Source organism: Delphinus delphis, chromosome 1 (genome assembly GCF_949987515.2).
Source record: "Delphinus delphis chromosome 1, mDelDel1.2, whole genome shotgun sequence".
Classification (NCBI taxonomy): Eukaryota; Metazoa; Chordata; class Mammalia; order Artiodactyla; family Delphinidae; genus Delphinus; species Delphinus delphis.
The window spans coordinates 170616651-170635912 of NC_082683.1; the positions used below are offsets into that span (position 1 = coordinate 170616651).

General features: G+C 40.2%; 1 protein-coding gene across 2 annotated transcripts in view; it reads right to left on the reverse strand.

Annotated features, from left to right (window-relative positions):
- KCTD3 (potassium channel tetramerization domain containing 3) overlaps positions 1-2903 on the reverse strand; it is a 70924-nt gene extending 68021 nt beyond the window's left edge. For both annotated transcript variants that reach the window (XM_059998380.1, XM_059998369.1), the window contains exon 1: positions 2476-2903. In XM_059998380.1, coding sequence (XP_059854363.1) covers positions 2476-2558 — 83 coding nt within the window. In that variant the 5' untranslated portion in view covers positions 2559-2903. The remainder of the gene's footprint in view (positions 1-2475) is intronic.
- Between the last annotated feature and the right edge of the window lie 16359 nt (positions 2904-19262).

The window sequence follows — 19262 nt, forward strand, 5'->3', positions numbered from 1 at the left end:
AGTTTACTCAAGAAAATATGGCAAATTTTCCCAAGCACATTTCTTACCAGAATCTTAAGAAAAAAATGAGAAGTAGATTACAACTAGTTAGAGGAAACTGACTTGGTCAAATCAATAGAAGCAAACCCAGTAAATACGGTAAACTGAAATATCTAAGGATCCACTGCAAAAATGAGTCACTGTGTTTTGGAGGCAATCAAATTAATTCCAAATAAGGATCACTTCTAACTTGTGACCTTTCACATTCACTGCTTATTCAGCAAATTGTTTGCCAAATAACTCAAATTTTGTGTTACTTAGAAAATTACCCAGGTCTGCTTAAAGTCATATTAGCAATTTCAATTAAAATCAGCAGTTCGGGGTGGGTTTAGTAATCTGGAATTTCTGGGCAAAGGGATTAGACTCTCATCCCCACCAATTTTTTTTTTCTCCAAACAAGTGGAAGATAGGGGGAGAAAATCCCAGAGCTCTAAAACTGGTTCCAAATATGACTTCATGAAAACTACAGCATTTAAAATTACATATGACAAGCATAATTCTCTGAAACGCATATATATGAAAAGCCTTTTCTATGTTTTTATCTCATATCTACAGTATGCCAAGAAAAAGATCACGTGCAATCTGGCCTCAGCAAAACATATCCACATTTATACTCCATGCTACTTGCCTCCTAAATTTACTTGGAAACAATCTAGTTAAAATTATTTATTCCGCAGTTACTGTTGATAGATAATGCCACTAACCTTGTATTTCCCATTTATTGCTTCAAATTTTTTTATCAATCCTGGAAGGTTGTACTATTATTGTCATTACACATTTTAGGAAACTAAGCACTAAAAAATAATTTGCCTAAGGTTGCTAAGCTTGTCTCCCACTGGCTGGTCCCAGACTTCTCTCCTGAGGCCTCAAATCATACTCATTCATAACAGAATTAATCACGAATGGAGCCACATTGGTTTTCTTTCACTTCATTAGGGTTCTTCTGGTAAATAATAACATTAACAATTCTAAATGAAACCTCATCTTCTCTACTTTCTGAATCATCCATTAAGTGTTAAATAAATGATAAAAATTGGTCATTTTTTTGATTAGACCCTACGTATACCATGTGCTTCTCTGCTCATAAGAAACTCTCGTTTGAGTGTCACACTATCACTTCACAGCTGAGTTCAATTCTATGCCACAGGTGGTTCTCCCAGTGGCAATTACTCAACTTCAAGGAAATTAGAAACTAGGGCAGGGATTTTAAATGACTATAGTGCTACTCTTCTGAAGGCCAGCTCTTGCAGGGTATTCCAGTTTTGCATTCATAAGTTACCAAAGCGGCAAAATTTTCACGTGATTTTAGGACAATATCCATGTCTTGCATTAGGAGACACCAATCTTCCCCTCCATAAAACCAGAATCTATATAGCAGCAATAACGTTGTAAACTAATTAAGTTTTTCTTGGGGGATGAGAGGGGAAAAAAAGAGTGAGCGGAGAAAGCATTACTGTTTCCTGTGTTGAATTCCCCAGCACACTTAGAAAACCATTCAAACACTATACATTTTTACCACTATGGTTCACAGTGCTGCCGTTCTGTATTTTTAAAAATACTAGTAAAAAGTCCTAGGTGTTGAGCATAGCAAAATACACTACCTCCCAGGGTGCTTCATCGTTTATCTCCCACCTAGCCTAAAACTCAACTACCCCTTCCTTGAAACAGCTGGCAAACTCCCATTTCCGAGAGGAGTGACTCATAAACCATAGCAAATCCACAGAAGTATGATTTCCCCCCCCCCCCCAACAAGCTTATTAAAAGATACAGTAAGGGAGTGGAAGGCCAAAGAGAGATCAGAGAAGAGCTTTCGGTCTGCTTACTAGGAGAGCGCAACAGGGTGTCACTACCCAAAGCTTCCCAGAACCAACTCTTCAAACTGCAGTTTCTGGACTCGCTGCCCTACAAGTTGAACAGATCCTTCAGAGCCACGCATCAAGAAACTCTGAAAATAAATAACAAGGTACCGCGCATCTACGGCACTCCCTCCACCGAAATTCTTGGAGATTTCAAACAGCCCTTACTGAGGCATTATCGCCCGAGCAAATCGATTTACCTTGTTGACCAAAGAGAAAGGGAGGCAGATGCACCTGCAACAGTCAAACCACAAGGCCCGGCTTCTACAAAATAAATTCCTCAAGTACGCGCCAGGGTTAGGTAAGGAAGGCTATAGAATGTTCCTCTCGGCCTGATCCCCTAGAAAGGGGGAGGGACGTAGCTGATATTCTAGTAAGGCAGCAGCGCGGCCAGATAAACCCTGGTCTCGGTGATTCCCAAGGCCGCCTGCCCCTCGAGATCCGCGGACCTGCACCCGCCCGGAGGGCCCTGCACTCGGCGCCCATGCTCGCCCGCTATCCCGTCCCCCCGGGGCCCGGCCTCCCCCGGAGGTCGCCCGCCCGCTATCCCCCCACCCCGAGCCCCTTCTCCCCGACTCACCTGGTTCCTCCCACGTTCAGCTGCACGATCTCGCCGCTGCCGGCCGCCGCCGCGGCGAAGCTGCCGCAGTGCCCTCCCGACATGTCTGGCGGCTCCGGCGGCACCCGCCGCCCTCCCTCCCCGGCCGGGGCCGTGGAGCCCGCGGCGGGAGCCCGAGGCGGAGGCAGCGGCGGCGGCGGCGGCGGCGGCGGCGGCGGCGGCGGCTGCAGGGCCAGCAGGGCTGCGGACGCCGGGGGGCGGGCGGCGCGCGGAGCCTCCCCCACGTTCTCGGCGACCGGGCGGGGCTGGCGGGCGTCCGCCTCTTCCCCTCCGCTCCCGTGCCGCGGGAAGGCGGCCGGGCCTCCACCTCCCGTGGCCTCCAGGCCGCCCAGCCGTGGCCCGCCGTCAGCTCTCCGCTGCCTCCCTCGCAGCCGCTGCAGCCGCAGCGCCGGCGGGAGGAGGGGTCGCCGCGTGGGACAAAATACCGCGGCGTTCTGCCCTTCGCCCGCCACGGCCACCGAGCTTGAGGCGGAGGAAGGAAACGGGGAGGAGGAGCTTCCCAGCCCAGCGGCCGGCGCGGAGTGGGGGGTGGGGGAATGCGCTCCTGGACCAAAGCCGGGTCCCGTGGGATCCTGTTTCTTCCCTCCTACCCACGCAATCCCAGCACGTTTCTCTTTTACATTTCAGATTTTCCAGCCCCGGGACTCAGATTTCCCAGGTTGAGGGCAAGTCTGGGCAAGTTTTCCTAAGCATCCTTATTGTCTCCCTTCTCCACGTGGATTTGGGAGATGAAAGGAAAATTTCTTAGAGGAAGTTATGCTTAAATGTTTACGTTGCTATTTATGGTGGAAATGCAGTGAAAATTGGGGGATTTTAAAACTTTATAGCGCTTATCTCAGCAAACTCGTTACCTTACCCTCTTCCATCTCATCCCTACTCTCCCAAGCAGTTCGATTTTGTTAAGAAGGGGAGAAAACAAAAGACAAAAACAAGGAAAAAAAAAAATACCCCTAGGCAGTGTAGGGCCACACGTTTCCGGACTATAGTAAGTACTCAGCTAATGTTACACACACAAATACCATTTTTTAAAGTTTATTTATTTTTGCTTTAAACAGTATATATTGGAACTGGAAACCTTAATGGCTACTAAAATATATTTTTAAAATGGTAACACTATAATACCTGGTGAAGTAAAATTCATATTTTATGGCAAGAGGGGAAATATTTAAACATAAAATTTTTCTTGGCTTCCTTCGTCCCTTTGGGGCGGAATGAGCATCTGCATTCCCCGGACCTCCTTAGGAGGTAACGTTCCTTCTTAATCTCATCAAGGGTCACAATTCTTTAGGAGATAATCTTCCTTCTTAATCTTGGGGCCGCTCACTTTGTACTCGTAGATCTGGATTGTGTAACTGTCAGTAATACATCATTTAATGTACAACCCTCTGTCTCAAAAACTTGTATAGCTATGCTTTGACCTCATAGGCAGAACAAACCTCGAAGCTTTCCGAAAGGCTGTTCCTGGGTTATAATTTTCAATTTGGCTCAGATAAAGTTTTTCATTTCTTTCTTTTTTGTCTTTGGAGATTTTCTAAATTCTTTTTTATTTAATGTTTTTACTGTAGTATAGTTGATGTATCCATTTCTTTCTTTTATCGACTAATTTATTTTGTTAACCTGATGGCTCCACGAGCTAACAAAGACAGTATATTATGTTTCAGAAGTCGTTTGTGGTACTAAAGCCTTTGCATGAATCCTGTTTTGCTATAATTTTACCATAAAAATTCAAAATGAAGATCTACATGATAGTATATTTTTAATTTTCATTGTCATATAATTTTTTTAATCCTCTGCTGGCAAATATGCCAGTGATATGATATCCAAATTTGACTTAAAAGAGGATAGCAGTACTTACAGATATAAGATAAATATTATTTACCCCAGTTAATGATGATGATAATAATAATAGCTAATCTGTATTTATTAAGGATTTATCATATCTAGGTGGTTTAGATATTTTCTGTCATTTTTTTTCTTCACAACTATTGTTTCACTATTTTAAAAATAGAAACATGGGACTTAAAATGATCAGAAAACTTGCTCAAAATTATGTAGGTGGCATATAGCATAGCAAGAATTTGAAGACAAGCAGTTTGAAATCAGTGCACTATAACTCGCTACATCTCATATATTCACTTGATACTCAGAAGATCAGATTAAAGGAGAAGCGAACTAATAATTTTTCACACTTTAAACAGTATTAGCTGTCTTTGTTCTAACCCTTAATATCTATTTCTATAAGGATTGGAAATTTTGCTTTCAAATTTGCAGGATAGAATTAGATGATAAAAAAGGCCATTTAATTATCCCTGGGCGTTTAATTTTCCATTGGAAGAATGTAAAAGAGCACTTATTAACAGATTTTTGCCTTTAATGAATTCAAAAGGCAGCATAGAGTTATTTGTGACAAGGCTTCTTATCCTTCCTGAAATAAATAAATGAAACCACATTCATCTCAATGTGTAGTAATTATTAACTCTCAGCAAGACATCTCATCAGGAGAAGAGAGGACTCACTATTTTATAAACCAAATGGTCAGAGCTTCTTGATGTATCCAGATCAATGTGAGTCTGAAGGGGTTTGTTACTCATAAAACTTAAAGTTAGGATATTATTTACTTCTTAAGAATAAATTGAAACATTATTATCAAAGACAGCAGAAAGGGAAAAAATATTTACAATATCTATCAGACAAATGATTAAAAATCCACAGCACTTGGTTGTATGTGTATCACTTTACAAATCAACTGAGGAGACAAAAAGGGAAAAATATGGAAAGTATATCAACAGGCAAGTGATGGGATGATAACTAATGAAAACACTGAAATGCTTGCTCAAACAACAGAAAAGGATGTAATTTTCACTCACGAGGTTGGCAAAAATTAAGAGATTTGGTAAAAATCCAGTGTTGAAATGGTCACACTCATGCATTGTTGATTGGCATTTAAAGGGTATGGAGTTTTTGAAGACAGCCTGAGAGTATCAACTTTTGAAATGTATATACCCTTGACTCAGCTCTTGTCTTCTAGGAATAGATCCTACAGACGTATCGTAGAGATGCACGATGTGCAAATCAAGAAGTGCATATTCATTGTAGCAGTGTTTAGAACCAACTAGACTGTTCAACAATAGGAGGATGATTTTTAGAAGTGTTGCATATTATGATTATTATGGGGCAAATCTGTATGAACTGACCAGAAAAGGTCTCCAAGTATATTAGTGGGAAAAAAATCGGGTCACAGAATAATGCATTATGAGTGCAACCTCATTTATTAAAAAAAAAAAAAAAGCAAAACTAAAATTGTCTGTGTCTACTAATTTCTATCTAAAAGCGCATGTATTAAACTGGGAAGAAACCTTAACTCTAGAACAGTCATTAGAATCAGAAAGGAGAAGTCAGCAGTGATAAACAGAGGTAGAACCTTTCAATTCTGTGGACTTTCACATTGCTTAAAGTGTTTACAGTGGGTTTTCATTCCTGTATTACTTGTATGTATGTATATGTGTATGTATGTATGTGTAGAGTAGATTCAAGTTTGTCTGCATGACAGTTTTTTAAATTTATTTATATTATTTAAAGACTTATTATGCATGTAAAAATATAAATTAAATGTTCTTTAAATACCATTACTTTTTTTAGTAGATGTGTTGAATTTGAGATGTCTACTAAACCAGTACTTCTCAAACTGTCTTAGGTGAAGGACAAGTTTACTTCATTTCCAATTCATGGAGATCAATGTTTTTTCCTACTGCACATGATTGGAACTCACCTCACACCACATGCAACTTATCAAGCAAATTTGACAACATATGAACTGGTCTACACCCTGTGCAATGAGATAAGACCACTGCTGGCATCAAATTGCTATAAATGTTGTTAAACTCTTTCTCTCATTTTTATACTTAGTTTGTTGCAGACTGATGACAAATGATTTGTGGATGGACCACACTTAAGGCGGCACTGTATTCAATATTGAAGCGAGATGTTGAGTAGGCAGTTATATATAGGAGTCAGAAGTTTGGGAGGGAGACCCAAACTGAAACTACTGTTATCTTTACTAAAATAAAATTTTGGAAATTAGCAATATATAGATCGTTTTTAGAGCCATGAGGCTACCTGAGATTGTAAGGGGGTGAGTGTAATATAAAGAGACAAGAATAGGAATTAGGAGGGAGCCCTTGACTATACAATATTAGGATATTGGGAGGAGAAGGAGGTACAGCCAAGGAGACAGAAGGGAGTACCAACAAGAGGAGGAAAACCAAAGAAGTATGGGGTCCTATGAGATAAGAAGTCTAGTAAAATAAAAACTGAGAATTAACAATTGGTTTTAGCAACATGAAGGAAATTGGTGACCTTGTAAGTAAGGGTAATTCTAGTGCAGTGATGGGAGAAACAGCATGATTGGTGGGATTTTGCTGTAAAGAACAGTAAGGAGATGGATGGTAGCAAACAGACGAAAGTAAGGTCAAGAGAAGTCTTCGTAAGATGATAAAAAAATAATAGTAATAACCACAAGCCAATGGAAACCATTCAATAGAGAGCAAAAAAACCAGGTAATTCAAGAGAGGCAGAAGATAATTTTTGGACTTATGTCTTTGAGTAGATGAAAGGAGACAACTTCTAGTTAACAAAATAAAGAAACTGAGCCAGAAGGAGAATGGGTAATTTGCCCAGTGTTTGCAGTTGCCATTATTATTATTATCTCCTAACCCACTCTAAGTGTAGACACACCCCTTATTTGGGGTATGACCCTAATGATATACTCTATATATCAGATTTTAAAACAACATCTTTTAGATTACAAACAACGATAGGGGAAACTTCCTCAAACAGATCTGTCAATATCCAAAAACATGCCTTAAGAAAGGGGTAAAGGACTTGAAGTTTCACTGGGTCTCATCGATCAAAGCTAGAAAAATACACATTCCTAGCCTGATGGTATACTCATCAAAGATGTTCGTTTAAGGGAAATGAAGGACAATAATTTGGAGGCAGTAGCGAAGGGCCAGGATAACATCTACCCTCCAGCCCCATGGTATGAGGATTACAGGGAAGAAACTAGCCTACATTTGAGTGAACAGCAAGGGAATCAGCATCCCCAAGGCAGCCCCCTTTCAGTCTGTAAAGAAAAATTTTTTCCTTGTGATGAGAACTTTTAGGATTTACTCTCAACAATTTTCATGCATAATATACATGATTTCATATATAGTCAATAATCTACATGATTTGTTTGTTTTTGAAATATAGTTGACCTACAACACTACGTTAGTTCCACATGCACAACATAGTGATTTGATATTTCTATACATTACAAAATGATCACCACTGAATAGCTTTATTTCTGTAAAAGAGTTTGAATTTGTAGTTTCAGATCTTCCCACAAAGAAAACTCCAGGCACAGTTGGCTTCACTGGTGAATTCTTCTAATATTTAAGAAATAAATAATATTAATTCTATATAACTCATCTACAAATCATAAGGATAGAGAATTTCCAACTCATTCGCTGAGGCCAGAATTACCCTGATACCAGAATCAAAAAAAAAGACATTACAAGTAAACTGCAGACCAGTATTCTTCATGTACATAGATGCATAAATGTTTAAAAAAATATTAGCACACCGAATCCAACAAAATGCAAAAAGAATAATATTTTTTACGATGAAGTGGGATTTATCCTGGGAGGGCAAGGTTAGCTTAACATTTGAAAATCAGTCAATGTAATTCACCATGTTAAGAAATTAAAAATTAAAACCACTGTTTATGGGACTTCCCTGGTTGCGCAGTGGTTAGGAATCTGCCTGCCAATTCAGGGGACACGGGTTCAATCCCTGGTCTGGGAAGATCCCACATGCCGCGGAGCAACTAAGCCCGTGCACTACAGCTACTGAGCCTGCGCTCTAGAGCCCACGAGCCACAACTACTGAAGCCCAGGAGCCTAGAGCCCATGCTCAGCAACAAGAGAAGCCACCGCAATGAGAAGCCTGCACACCGCAACGAAGAGTAGTCCCTTCTCACCACAACTAGAGGAAGCAAAGCAATGAAGACCCAACACAGCCAAAAGATTAATTAATTAAAAAAAAAAACCACTGTTTATGACACAGAAAAAACATTTGGAAAAAATCCAATATCGATTCCTGATTTTTAAAAAAAACCTCTCAGCAAACTATTAATAGGATACACCCTTGAAGGACATCTGTGAAAACCCAGCTATTATCATACTAGTGGTTAAAGAGTGACTGAATGCTTTTCTCCTAAGACCAGGGACAAGATGAGTATTATCTTTCCACGCCAACTGTCCTCAACATTGAACTAGAGATTTTAGTCAGTGCAATAATGCAAGAAAAACACACAAAAGACTCCAGATTGGAGAGAAAGAAACAAATTATCCTTACTTAAAAATGACACAATCATCTATAGAGAAAATCCAAAGGAATCTATTTTTTTTTAAGCTACTAGAAAGTGCAAGTGAGTATAACAGGTTGGAAGGATACAAGATCAGTATACAAAATTCAATGAACTTTTTATATACTAATAATAGAAAAAAATTTTGAGGCTCTACTATTTTCTTTTTTCTTTTTTTTTTTTGCAATACGCGGGCCTCTCACTGCTGTGGCCTCTCCCGTTGCGGAGCACAGGCTTCAGACGCGCAGGCTCAGTGGCCATGGCTCACGGGCCCAGCCGCTCCGCAGCATGTGGGATCCTCCCGGACCGGGGCACGAACCCGTGTCCCCTGCATCGGCAGGTGGACTTTCAACCACTGAGCCACCAGGGAAGCCCAAGGCATTACTGTTTATAATAGCATGAAACAATACTTAGAAATACATTTGGAAAAAGATGTCAAAGACTTGTACACTGGCCATCACAAAACACTGTTGAAAGGACTTGAAGAGGACCAAAAAAATGGACAGATGTACTAATCTGTCTCAATATATCAATTATCCAGAAATTCATCAATAGATTGAATGCATCAAAATTCCAAAAAAAAAATTCCAGCGCACTTTTTAAGTAAAAATTGACAAGCTGATTCTAAAATTCATATTGATATACAAAGTCCTAGAAGAGCTAAAATTACTTTTAAAAAGTAGAACAAAGTTCTACTACCTGACTTTAGGACTGATTTAAAAACTATAGAAATCAAGATCATGTGGTATTGGTGTAAAGATAGACAATTGATTCAAAGGAACAGAATAGAGGCCAAAAATAGAACCACAGATTTCAATAATGGTGCAAGGGTAATTCAGTTAAAAAAAATCAGTTTTTCAACAAATTTTACTAAGCAATTTGATACTTTAAAAAAGATGTTTGATCCAGAATTCACAGTTCATACAAAAAAATAACTGAAAATTCACTACACCTAAATATAACTAAAAATATAAAACTTTTAGAAGAAAACATAGGAGAAAATTTTGTGACTTCCATTTAGGCAAAGATTCCTAAATACAACACCAAAAGCACTATCCATAAGGTACAAGTTGATAAACTTCATCAAAATTAAAAACTTCTGGGGCTTCCCTGGTGGCGCAGTGGTTGAGAGTCCGCCTGCCGATGCTAGGGGACGCGGGTTCGTTCCCCGGTCTGGGAGGATCCCACATGCCGCGGAGCAGCTGGGCCCGTGAGCCATGGCTGCTGAGCCTGCGCGTCCGGAGCCTGTGCTCCGCAACGGGAGAGGCCACAACAGTGAGAGGCCCGTGTACCGCAAAAAAAAAAAAAAAATTAAAAACTTCTGAAATTTGAAATATACTTTTAAGACAATGAAAAGACAAACTATAGATTGGGAGAACCCATTGCAAGTCATAGAGCTGATAAAGGACTTTTAATCAGAATATATAAAGAACCCCAAAATCAATAATAAGAAAACAAATAATAAAATATGTGCAAAAAATTTAATAACATACTTTAATGAAGAAAATATACAGTAGGCAAAATAAGCAAAGGAAAAGATGCTTCGCAACATTAATCATTAAAAAATGGAAATTAAAATCTCAATTAGTTTTCTCTATACCCATAATAGATTGGCTGAAATTTTAAAAACTGACCATTCTACCTGTCGGCAAAAATGTGGAACAGCTAGAACTCTCACACAATGCTGATGAAAGTGTAAAATGGTACCACTTTGTAAAAAACAGTTGGGCAATTGCTTGGATAGTTAAGCATACACCTACCATATGATCCATTCATTTCACTCCTAGGTGTTTACCCCAAAGTAATGAAAGCATATTATATTAACCTTCTATATATAGAAGGCTGCTATAACAAACTACCACAAGAGTGGTGACTTCACAGAAATTTATTTTTACAGTTTGGAGACTAGCAGTCCACGATCAAGGTGTCAACAAAATTGCTTCTGAGGGCTGTAAGAAAGAATCTGTTCCATGCCTCTCTCCTAGCAGCTGGTGGCTGCAATAATTCTTGGCATTCCCTGGCTTGTAGATGCATTACTTCAATCTTGGACTCTGCCTTCACATGGCCTTTGCTTCTGTGTCTTTGTGTGTCAAAGACACTCCTTCCTCTTATAAGAACATCAGTCATTGGATTTATGTCCCATAAATCCTAAATACAAGATGATCTCATCTCAAAATCCTTAATTACATCTCCAAAAAATTCTATATCCAAACAAGATCACATTCACAGGTTTCAGGGATTAGGTCTTGCACATATCTTTTGGTGACCACCATTCAACTCACTCTTCATATGTCCCTACAAAAACTTTCACACAAATATTCAGAGAAGCTTTATTTGTAATAACCAAAACCCAGAAACAATCCAACTATTCATCATCAGGTGAATGGATAAACAATTCCACCGCTTATAAAGGAAAACTTCTCAGCAATAAAAATGAATGAACTATCTCTATACACAAGAACCTGCATGAGTGTCAAAATAATTACACTCAGTATAAAAAGCCAAATGAATAAGAGTATGTACTATGTGATTCCATTTATATAAAATTCTAGAAAATGTAAACCAGTCTTTAGTCTTAGAAAGCAGATAGATCAGTGGTTTTCTGGGGGAGAGAGATGGAAGGAGAAGGGGATTACAAAAGCGCACAAGGATAATGAATATGTTCGGTATCTTGATGGTGGTGTTGGTTTTCTGAATGTACATGTGTGTCAAAACTTACCAAAGCATACACTTTAAGCACAGCTTATTGCATTTTAATTATACCTCAATAAACTCTTAAAAATAAGGCTTCCTCTTTATCTTGCAGTGCTCTAGTCCTCTGCGGTGATTCCTGGAAATAATACTGAGCTACTCTCATACTCTTCAACTTACTTTCTGCCTTTTCTTTCTTCCTGTGTGCCATGGGAAACTGATCTTAGGGACTGCATCACCTGGGTTCCCTGGCCCTTCGCTTCCAATTGGTGTCAGCCAATGGGAGGAACCAGCGAGAGATCCAGGTCACAGAGAGACAGCAGTCAGGGCGTTTCCTGTTCCCGTTTCTCCCTAATTCTGGAAGTGCCTGTGTTGTTCAATGGTCACACACCATGTAAGGTACCCCTCTTTCAGAGTTCTAGGTCCGATTAGGCTCCTGCAGACCAGGTCTTCCCCTAGTAAAGGGAAAATGGCTTTCTGTCATTCCTAGTCCATGTATACATTAACATCTCCTTAAAATCCCTCAAATCTGACCACACTTCTCTCAACTGTGCCTTTATTCAACTCCCTTACTTGGTATCTTTACCTCCACGTTTCTCGCTCTCTCTCTCTCTCTCTCTGACACACACACACACACACACACACACACACACACACACACACACTCCTCCTAAGGTAAAACAAAAAATTCTCAGCGATAATACTCATAATAATGACACTATAATCTCCTAAAAGTTCCTGGATCCACGGTGGAGATAAACTTTACATGGAGGAACTGTTTCAATTCTCCTTTCTTTACCTTCTTATTTCTAGACCAGTCATTGGTAAGCTATGGCCCACAGGCCAAATCTGACCCGCCACCCGTCTTTGTAAATAAAGTTTACGGACACATAAAGTTTTATTGGGACACAGCCACACCTATTTGTTTCTGGCTGCTTTTGCACTACAATGGCAGGGATAAGTAGTCACGACAGAGACCATATGGTTTGAGAAACTTAAATTACTTGCTATCTAGCCTCTTATAGGAAAAGTTTGTCAACTAGGCCATGGCCAGTGCCTACCAATGCTTAAGAGATCAGTCCTATTTTTGTAACTTTCCAAGGGATAGTTATATCATCACCCCTAGACAAACAATTGGATTAAGTTTTGAAATAAAATTTTCTTTAGCTTCAATCAAATTCTTAGGCAGGACTTTTCTTCCCACATTGTCACCATAGGTAGAAAGGAAGCAATATAATGATTTCACATTGTCCAGAGGGAATTCCCATGGTTGGGGTTGTTCTTCACATTTACCCCTGATGTTGTGCAACATATTTAATTTAAATTTCTGATTTACAGAAATGTGGGTTAGTTATTGAAATAGGACACAGTAGATTGGGATATCCCATAAAGTTTGAAATTTTAAATACAACCAGATATAAATACATGGTTCCTTCTTATACAAAACTGAATACCAATAGTGCCTTTAAATGTAGCAAGAACTAAAACTTAGACTATGTTGGTGATAATAATACGTCTATTTTGGAGCAATGTCTCTGATGATGCTATTGATTAATATATTCAGTTGAGTACTTTTAAAAAATCTTATTAATGAGTAAAAGTCTCTTATAACCATTAGTCAATATATATTGAATTTTCACTAAAGGTTAATAAATCATTATATAAAAGTGTTTGAAAATTATGAATCCAAATCCCATTCCATTATCACAAGGTTTGGGGAAAAAAGGAAAGGAACCAAAACCATTCTTCAAGTGTTTAAATTGTAACATTATGCCCCATGATCTGGTTTGTCCCTATAAAAGCACAAAATATAGAAGCATTTCTCCTATAACTGATACTATTTTCTTTATGTCATTTAAGAGAGCATTAGTTCTGCCTCACGTTCTTGGAAGAAATATTCATGAATTTCGTTATTTCAGAGGTACCACATTTTCTTTATAGCTTTGCTAAAAGTCCAAGAATCTAAGTGTAGTGGATATCTTAATAAAAAGAATAACTTGGGGGACTTCATTTCAGTAAGATTTTTAACTAAAGTTGGTTTCTGTGATGAGGATTACTTAAAAAAAAGTACCACCATCTTATACTTAATTTAGTAGAAAATATGTGGATAAAGAAATCTGTACCATTATACATGAAATTTTGAGAAAGCACTTCTTAACTCTATGTTTTAAAGGAGAAATAATATCACTGTAGTTTGAAACTGTGATCGCCTTTATCTAAATCAGAAATAGTCTTTCTTCAAGTCTCAGATTGAGTTCACATGATGAAGAGAAAAAGTTAGTAAAAGAAGATTTTGTTAACATATCAGCCAAAGTATTAGACTACTTAAATGAATAAATATATCAATGCTAAATATAATTTGAATATTAAACATTCCCAAAGAATCTGAAAGGTTGGTCTAGGAAAAATTTCATCCTATTTTATAACCGTTATTTTGAGAACAATTAGGTAGAGAGAAGAGTATTACTCCAAACTTTTCTCCATTCAGCACATCCTAATTATTCTTTTCTGGTTGACCAATAGCTCAGGCTTAATATCATTGTATAATAAGTTATTATAATTTTGTGGTTTCTAAAAGCCATTAAACAGCCATTTTGCAGAGAACAGGTAAAGAAACTTTTCTCAAATTTTTCTATAACTGTTAGTAAGTGGTAGATTTTAATCTGAATAATATATTCTTTTCATGGTGGTCACTGTTTACATAAGTCTGATATTCATTTAATTCTACCAGTGAAATAAAAGTTCTTTGTCCACCATACAGCTGTGGCAGAGATTAAAATGATAAATGATACATCAAGCATATCATAGTTTAAATTACACTATGAGTCTCCATTCCTTCTCAACAGAAAAGATCTTTTTCTTATACCACACATCCTTATTGACTGGGTTGTAACTAGAGACAGCCATGGTTCAGTGAATTCTGTATCACATCCGGTTTGTGGACAGACCATATTCCAGATATTGGAGTAAAGGTTTTATACACATCACATTCCAGGTTTCATTATATAATACTATCTGTCTACTTCCATAGGGGTGTCGTATTGTTTCTTTATCTGTCCAATTCTAATACCTTGCACTTCCCTTGCACAAGGGATGATAATCCTCTTGTTATCTATTATAGTTGGTTCATTACGGAATATTACTGAAGGCCTCACCATCCAGTCATATGTTCTGCTACATTTAGTCTTCATCATAGTTTACACACAAACTCATTTATTTACCTTGATTTCTACCAAACCTGGTAACTGACCTTTAAAGACAGAAGATCCACTAGTGACTAGAATGTCCAATAGTCTTTCCTGGGTGAGGGGGTAATGAGCTCACTGTCAGCATTATTGAAGGGGACAGTGCTCCATTAGAGTCATTATTCAGTTAACTATTCAATTAGAGATTTTCTGTCTTCCCAAGCTGATTTCCAGACACATACAACCTCTGGGCAGAAGTTGGCCACTTTCTATGGTCAAAATCTGCTTTCCATCATACCCAGATAGCTGTTTTAGCAACATATCATCTTGACTTATGGTCACATAGAGTGCAAACCTCTGCTGTTCAGCACCCACAACTTCTGTCCAGCTCTGCTACAAATCTGAGGTTTCCATAACCCCATCCTCGGGTTTGATTAATTTGCTAGATTGGCTCACAGAACTCAGGGAAACACTTACTTGTACTTACCAGTTTATTACAGAATGTGGTAAAGGACACAGATAAACAGCCAGATGAAGAGATACATAGGATGAGGGCCAGGAGGTTCCCGAGACAGGAACATCTGTCCCTGTGAAGTTGGGGTGCACACCTTCCAGGTACATGAATGTGTTCACCTACCTGCAAGCTGTCCGAACCCCATGCTATTGAGATTTTTATGGAGGCTTCATCACGGAGGCATGGTCAACCAATTCCATTTCCGACCCTTCTCCCTTTTTGAGAAAATGGGGGGCAGGGCTGAAAATTTCAAGCTTCTAATCATAGCTTGGTCTTCCTGAGTGACCACCCCTCATGCAGGAGCCATTCAAGGGCCCATGAAAGTCACCTCATTAGAACAAAAGACACTCCTATTACTCAGGAAATTACAAGGGTTTCAGGAGTTCAATGCCAGGAACTGGGAGCAGAGACTACTATGTATATGTTTTCTATTATCACACACATGGTGATTGTCTTGGGTTGGGTGGCGCTGGGGGTAAGAACTAAGGGAAAAGATGGGTATGGTAAAAAGGAAAAATAGAGACATAGGATGCACATTATAAAGGGCCTTGTATGCCATGCTGGAGAGTTGTGACTTAGTGTTATATTTTATAGGGAAGAAAAGGAATTTGTTCCAAATTAGAACTGCTAAGAGCTTTGTGGCTACCACATTCCAGACTAAACTTTTTGAATTTTCTTTGCTCTTAGAAAATTTTCTTAGTTGAGAGAATAAAAACCCAAAATGGATCTTAAAAGCAGTTTGAAATTGGAACAGCTTTTACTAAATGATGTTTTGATGAATTAAGATTAAGCAAATCAGAAATAGATGTCTTAAACTTTCCTTGGAATGTACATAAGTACCACAACAGCACAGTTTATTATAAATCTGGAACTTTTTTGACTTAAACACAATAAGCGGCTAATCACAATAAGCAATGTATCTTCATGCATACATCACACGCAAATTCACACACGCATTTACACATACACACACATGCATCCACACACACATATCTACACACAGAAACCATCTCTTAGTTCTATAGTGCAATATTGTATCATTACCACCTTCAGCTAAAATATATTTGTAAGAAACCCCCTCTGATACTAGGATTGTGTCACCATATTGAATCAACACCTTGAAAAATTAATGAATTGAACATTTTGAGAAGCTTCAATAATAAAAAATAGGATATTGGACTTCATAAACTTGTTATTCTCCAAGATATATGTACAGACTTCAGAAACTGTGCCCTTGTATCAGTGTCTTTTTAAAATAAATTTATTTATTATTGAATTTTGGCTGCGTTGGGTCTCCGCTGCTGCGTGTGGGCTTTCTCTAGTTGCAGTGAGAGGGGGTACTCTTCGTTGCAGTGCATGGGCTTCTCATTGCGGTGGCTTCTCTTGTTGCTGCGCACGGGCTCCAGGCACATGTGCTTCAGTAGTTGTGGCACTAAGGCTCAGTAGTTGTGGCTCACGGGCTCCAGAGCTCAGGCTCAGTAGTTGTGGCCCATGGGCTTAGTTGCTCTGTGGCATGTGGGATCTTCCTGGACCAGGGCTCAAACCCGTGTCCCCTGCATTGACAGGTGGATTCTTAACCACTGCGCCACCAGGGAAGTCCCTATCAGTGTCTGTCTTGAAACTACATACCATGAATTTGTTCACATCAGCTCTGTCAGCAATGTATAGTGACTGAATAAAAGACTAAGGGTAATTTTTTATGTTCTCACATATGTTCAAACAATACCTTTCTTTAAAGAAATATATTGCTTTGCCAGTACTACTTCATTAAAATTAGAATCATCACTACAGGAAAATAATTCACATTGTCCCACCAAAGAAAAAGGACTAAAGTTCACCAAACAAGTTTCCTGGGACTTACTGTGAGTTCTGATTTTGACGCTGCTGTTTTATTAACTCTGTAACTTCGTGCACGTTTCTTTCACTTTCTGAGTCTCAGCTTTTTTTTTTTTTGCGGTACGCGGGCCTCTCACTGTGGTACGCGGGCCTCTCAAAGAGAAGTATAAGATGCTCTACTATCAATATTACTCTGAATTTTCATTCCACTGATCAATTTTTCCACTGTTGTTTTCCATCAAAATCCTTGTCACATTGCTTCCTGTGCCTGCATTCCATTGAAAACAAACAGGTTAATCCTGTAACTTTTTCATACAGCACTCTCTCTATCAACTTGCTCTAACTGAAGCCTGGCTCTGTCCTCTCCACTCACCCCACCCACATTATACCACTTGTCTTATAGTTCTCATGAGTAGAGGCTACGCTATTGGGTCAGACGGCATTTTTCTTACTCACCCTCACCCCCCAGCCTGGCCCAACCATGTTCTGCTTCTACTCCAAAGCTTTTCCAACTTCAATCTATAATTCTACCTTTAGAACTTACATTAAGTGTTTGGAAAGAGCATTGTATAATCAGGGAACTGAGAGAAAGCCAACGTGGCTGGAGTATTGAGTGAGGGAAGCTGTTTTTATGAAATGAGGCTGCGGAGACAGGCAGACCTCAGACCATGTGGGCCCTGCGGGCCATGCTGAGGTGTTAACCTTTAACATACGAAAACCAGGTGTGTAGAGTTCAGCTGAGTTGGAGAGAGCTGAGCCGTCAGGTGTCCTCCAACTCCAAAAGTGAGCCAAAATGAAAGCAGCAGCCAAGCTTTTAATCACGGACTCTGATAGTATAAGCAAAGGGCTAAAGCAGAGAAAAAAACTGACTCCCAGTTTCCATTCCCCCCACTGAAATGGAGCCCGCACAAGGTGCCTGGATTGGCACGGCTGTGTAGGGGTGGTCTCACTTCTGAGGGAGCCCCCAACAAAAGGCTCCTGCGGTTTTATGAAACCTGGGGCAAGAGGAGGGGAGCCATCACCCTGAAGACACATAACTTGGGAACTCTGAAACCTTGCATGGTGGAACCAAAGCATCCTGGATGAGAGACACCTTGAAACCTGGTTCTTGGAGAGGCCTGGGACTCATGAAGCAGCAAAATCCAATGGGATTGACTGTCACCACCGCTGCAGCCAAAGCTTCATATAATGTGGCCAGGGTGGTCCCCTCCAGCCAGGAGGATATCCGCACAGGGGGGCCTGGCCATGGTCCCACAGGACTGTGTGTGTGGGAGGCCCAGCTGCCCAAGGCCTGGAGAGAGGGTCATACTCTGCATGCTAGTGAAGCCAGGGTTCTGGGACGGGTCACCAGTCAGCAGAGGCCAGGGCAACTGAGCAGGGTATTGGGGAACAAGGCATCTGCCTGATGCAAAGTCCTAAGCTGCTCCAGTGCTGGCAGGAACTAGCCTACCTTGCCAGAGTGGGTCGGGCTCAGGCTGGCTGGGCTATCTCAAACTTAACCGCAAGGTCTAAGCTACCACATAAAGAATATTCCTCCTGAAGGCGAAACAAAAGGGCACTAATATGCCTTGCCAGGGTGGGGCTTAGCGGGCTGGTCAATATTTTCTCCAATAAGAGACACTCGGAGCCCTCTTTGTTGGAAAGCCTGGGACCCTATCAGGCAGCAAACGGAAACGGGGCCTGACGGTCGCCAATTTGCACCTGCCCCCTCAAGACTGATTCTGCAGGGTGGGTGCGCTCCAGAGTGGATGCTCTACGGGTGTTTGGGGCCTGGAAAGCTACAACGGCCGGGGGAGGAGGTCCCGACGGCCCAAGGAGTGCTGAAAGGATGCGTAATGCGCATGCGCCCGCAGCACAGTCGTGGGTAGCCAGGGCCCCTGCAATTGGGCAGAAGTCGGCAGAAGCCCGGTCACGGTAGCCGGCGTCAGGGGTTCAAGAGGTAAGCCTAATCGTAGGCCTAAACTAACCAATGGGGAATATTACCCCTAAAGGTAAAACGCAAGGTTACTTGACGGTCTTGGCTGACTAGAATATTCTCCAATAAGAAACACCTGGGAGCCTTATTTACTAGAGAAGCTCGGGATCCGATCCGAAGCAAGTCCAGATGGGGGCTAGG